At 34.1% G+C, this 4,254-nt stretch overlaps 1 protein-coding gene across 1 annotated transcript in view; it reads left to right on the top strand.

The window, feature by feature from the left end:
* LOC104997403 (UDP-glucuronosyltransferase 2B4-like) overlaps window positions 1-3,967 on the top strand; it is a 16,751-nt gene extending 12,784 nt beyond the window's left edge. The window contains exon 6 of the mRNA XM_010852117.1: window positions 2,928-3,967. Coding sequence (XP_010850419.1) covers window positions 2,928-3,207 — 280 coding nt within the window. The 3' untranslated portion in view covers window positions 3,208-3,967. The remainder of the gene's footprint in view (window positions 1-2,927) is intronic.
* Window positions 3,968-4,254: the final 287 nt, after the last annotated feature.

The following is a 4,254-nucleotide window of genomic DNA, read 5'->3' as shown; positions in this document are numbered from 1 at the left end:
GAAAAGGACTTGTAAGAAGGAATATAAACAATGCAAAAAAAAAAAAAAAAATATTTTCCAAGTTTTCTATGCTAATATTTTGGCTTCATCACTGATAAATGGTAAACACCTAGAATTTTCTAATTACTCATTTTCAACTATGTAAATAATATTTATAAATACAGGTTTATTCTTAGGTTTTCTGATTATGATAATTTTTGTCTAATTTAGAATTATAAATCTAAATGCAGTTGATTTGGAAAGATATGTTGGGATATTCCTTTTTACAATTTTTTTACACAATTTTTAAAGCCTACTTTCCATTCAAAATTATTACCAAATATTGGTTATGCTCACAGTGTTGTACAACACAACCTTGAGCTTATATTATTTCCAGTAGTTTAGCTTCCTACACCTCTATGCATATATTTCTATTCCTCCAATCTGGTAACCAAAATTGTTCTCCATATCTGCAAGTTTTTAATAATACTTTGCTAACTACAACTTTCTAACTTAATTTCAACTATGTAGATATTGCTTATAAATGTAGATATATCCTGAGTTTTTTAGGCTGTGATTGATTTTGTCTTATTTGGAAGATATGATGGGATATTACTGTCTAAAAGCCAAATTTTCAAAAATGAGAAATATTTGATTTCCAAATCACTTCAGGATATACGTGAATTTCAGTAACACAATTATATTAATATCATAAATGTTTTATATATATATATATATATATGTTTCCCCCTATTGTTTCATAATGACTTTGCAATGAAACATTTTGAGAATGCCAGTAACAGTAGCACAGTGTGTATTTGTGTTTTTATAGCTACTACTGCTAAGTCACTTCAGTCGTGTCCAACTTTGTGTGACCCCAGAGATGGCAGCCCACCAGGCTCCCCTATCCCTAAGATTCTCCAGGAAAGAACACTGGAGTGGGTTGCCATTTCCTTCTCCAGTTTTTATAGCAGTGTTATTTAAATTTAATTTTAGCACAGCTATTGTCCTAAATGAGTAGCGTAAAAAGCACATTTTCTTTTTTTTCTTAAGTAATAGATCTTTCATTTGCTGATTCTATATAAACATACATCTCTCTAGTATCTTTATATTTTTTTAATTTTAATAATGTAAAGTTGGTGTCAAAAATGAAGATGATTTCTTAGCTGCTATATACTTAATGTTCATGATATGCTACATATTTTATTTAGAAGCATAGTGTTACTTTACACATATTAAGTAACTTCTTTATTGTAGTCTACTCATAAGATGGTTAGATGCTATCACCGACTCAATGGACACGAGTCTGAGCAAGCTCTGAGAGTTAGTGATGGACAGGGAAGCCTGGCGTGCTGCAGTCCATGGAATAACAAAGAGTCGGACATCACTGAGTGACTGAACTGATTCCTATTGTATCACAAAAATATTTCCTGATTACTGCAATCCTTGCAAACACCAAGTGTTCCCCCTGTGCTTTGACAGAAAAGGGAAAAAAGTTAACTCCATTGTTATCGCTACAGTGCCATGTTATAGCACTTTGTGATTTAGAGTTCATGAACCATATCTCATTATTCTTTCTACTTTCTTGTCTGTTAGCCATCATCTCTAGGTCAGGAAGATCCCCTGAAGAGAATGGCTACTGACCCTAGTATTCTTGCCTAGAGAATTCCATGGACAGATGAGCCTGGCAGGCTACTGTCTATGGGGTTGTAAAGAGTCAGACGCAACTGAACACAAACACACACACAGTCCATCATCATTTTAACAGTAGAAACAGTAGTTCAGGCATTGTAACTGCAATGCCTGAAAGTGAAATTTTGAGTCTTCTCCACATTCTAAGAGAATCTTTTTCTAAAAGAACAGGAACCAGAACAATATGAGAAAACATTTTATGAGAGTATACTAGATTCTAAGAATGTCTCTAAGAATCAATATGATATTCTCAAAATAATCAGATAAGGTACTATTTCTATCCATTTTATACAAAAATGAAAACCTGTGGACTCTATTGTGATTGGGCCCTCCATTTATAAAATAAAAATTTTAAAGATAAAAATGTTTTAAAAAATTAATAAAATTAAGTTTTAAAAAAACTAAAGGACAGAAAGAATAAAAAATGGCCAGCAAGTATCAGAGTCAAAAATCAAACCAAGTCAATCCACTTCCACATTTTCAACCACTACTTCACTAATGTAAGATCAATCCTTTCTGGACTTGTCTCTCAACCTCATCATAGATTTACTTGCTATATCTGGATTATGACTGCATTTTAAAACATGTTTATCAGGTCAATTAACAATTCTTTACTAGATAATTCAAACTTTGAACAAACAAATTATGATTTTTTTTTTTTCGCTTTGGAACAACTCATGCCATTCTTTAGACTACACAGTCTTTTCCCTCTCATTTTCTTTCTTTTCTTTTTAGCTCAAAATCCTAAGAATTTAAGAAATCCTAGCTCATAAGCTGGGCTTCCCTTGTAGCTCAGATGGAAAAGAATCCACCTGCAATGCAGGAGATCCTGGTTCAATTCCTGGGTCGGGAAGATCCTGGCAAAAAGATAGGATAATCCAGTATTCTCAGGCTTCCTTGGTAGCTTGAATAGTAAAGAATCTGCCTGCAATGCAGGAGATCTGGATTCAATCACTGGGTTGGGAAGGTCCCCTGGAGGAGGGCATGTCAACCCACTCCAATATTCCTACCTGGAGTATCACCATGGACAGAGTAGCCTAGCTTGGCTACAGTCCATGGTGTGGTAAAGAGTCGGACATGACTGACTGATTAAACACAGCACAGCCCATAAGCTAAGATCTCAGTAATCACCTTGGAAGAAAAGTAGCTACTTTTCTTCCACTTTGTGTTGCACTCTTTGTTACCATTTGCAAGAAAATTTCATTTATTTATCTATTATAGCTCATTATACAAAGTAATCACTGATTTTCCTTCAGCTACAAAGAGAATATCATGAAGTTATCAGCCATTCAACATGATCAGCCTATGAAACCCTTGGACCGAGCGATCTTCTGGATTGAATTTGTCATGCGGCACAAAGGAGCCAAGCACCTGCGGCCAGCCTCCCACAACCTCACCTGGTTCCAGTACCACTCTCTGGATGTGATTGGGTTTCTGCTGGCCTGTGTGACAACTGTTGTATTTGTCATTACAAAGTGTTGTCTGTTTTGTTGCCGGAAGTTTGCTAGCATAGGAAAGAAGGGGAAAAGAGACTAGCTGTTTCTGAGATGTCTAGCAAATTTGCCAAATAAGTAGAACTCCTCATATTTATTACAGTAGGATGAATTATGATAAACTTCTACTCCTCTTGTGACAAAATATAAATTTTACTTTCAAGGGATTTTCTATCTGACAAAAATATGTCTTACCAAGAAAAAACACTGAGGAAAAATTAAATAAAAATAAAACTATATGCATACATACTGAAATTTAATTTCTTAATTCAAAAGTTAATCTAAAAAGAAATGATTGTGTTTAACTATTTTTCACATGCTCTTTGTAAAAACAACAACAAGAAGTCTACTCACAGCATCTGTGTCATTTTCTAGATATTCAGAATTTTTAACTTCATTTTGATGTCAAATTTTATAGGTTTTCCTTGTTATTGAAATTGTTCAATAATTGGAATTCTGTAAAAAGATTCATCCATTTATTCTATTTGTGAGACCACTATCCGGTCTTCATTTCTACTGTTCATGCAGCCTCAGCATCACCTCCTACCTAGATCCATGGCAAGACATTTCTGTTCATCCAGTTTAGCTTATTTCCCAGAAGAGTGTTTGTAAAATTAGAAATATAGCAACTGCTACCTGCTTCCTATTATAAAATTGAAATATTTGTGAAAATCTTTAATTTCATGACTTAATTCTCTTTTTCTAATCCACCTTTTAGTCACCTATTATTTTCCCTCCCATATTCAACTTTTAATAATGGATGTAAGTTCTCAACTGTATATTAAAAAAATATATATAACCTGGACTCTACAGGGACTTAGAAAATTTTCATTCTCTCAGAATGTACCTGAATTTATCTACAGATCTTATCTATATCTATATACATATCTAAGTCTGTATATACTCTTACAAAACTGGAAACAGCATTACTTAACTACTTGCAGATACAATGTGATATCCAATGGGTTAGTTGACCATCAGATCAGATCAGATTAGTCGCTCAGTTGTGTCCGACTCTTTGCAACCCCATGAATCACAGCACTCCAGGCCTCCCTGTCCATCACCAACTCCCGGAGTTCACTCAGACTCA

The sequence above is a fragment of the Bison bison genome, unplaced genomic scaffold (assembly GCF_000754665.1).
Source record: "Bison bison bison isolate TAMUID 2011002044 unplaced genomic scaffold, Bison_UMD1.0 scf7180017864308, whole genome shotgun sequence".
NCBI classification, from domain to species: domain Eukaryota; kingdom Metazoa; phylum Chordata; class Mammalia; order Artiodactyla; family Bovidae; genus Bison; species Bison bison.
This window is presented reverse-complemented; position numbering and strand designations above follow the sequence as displayed.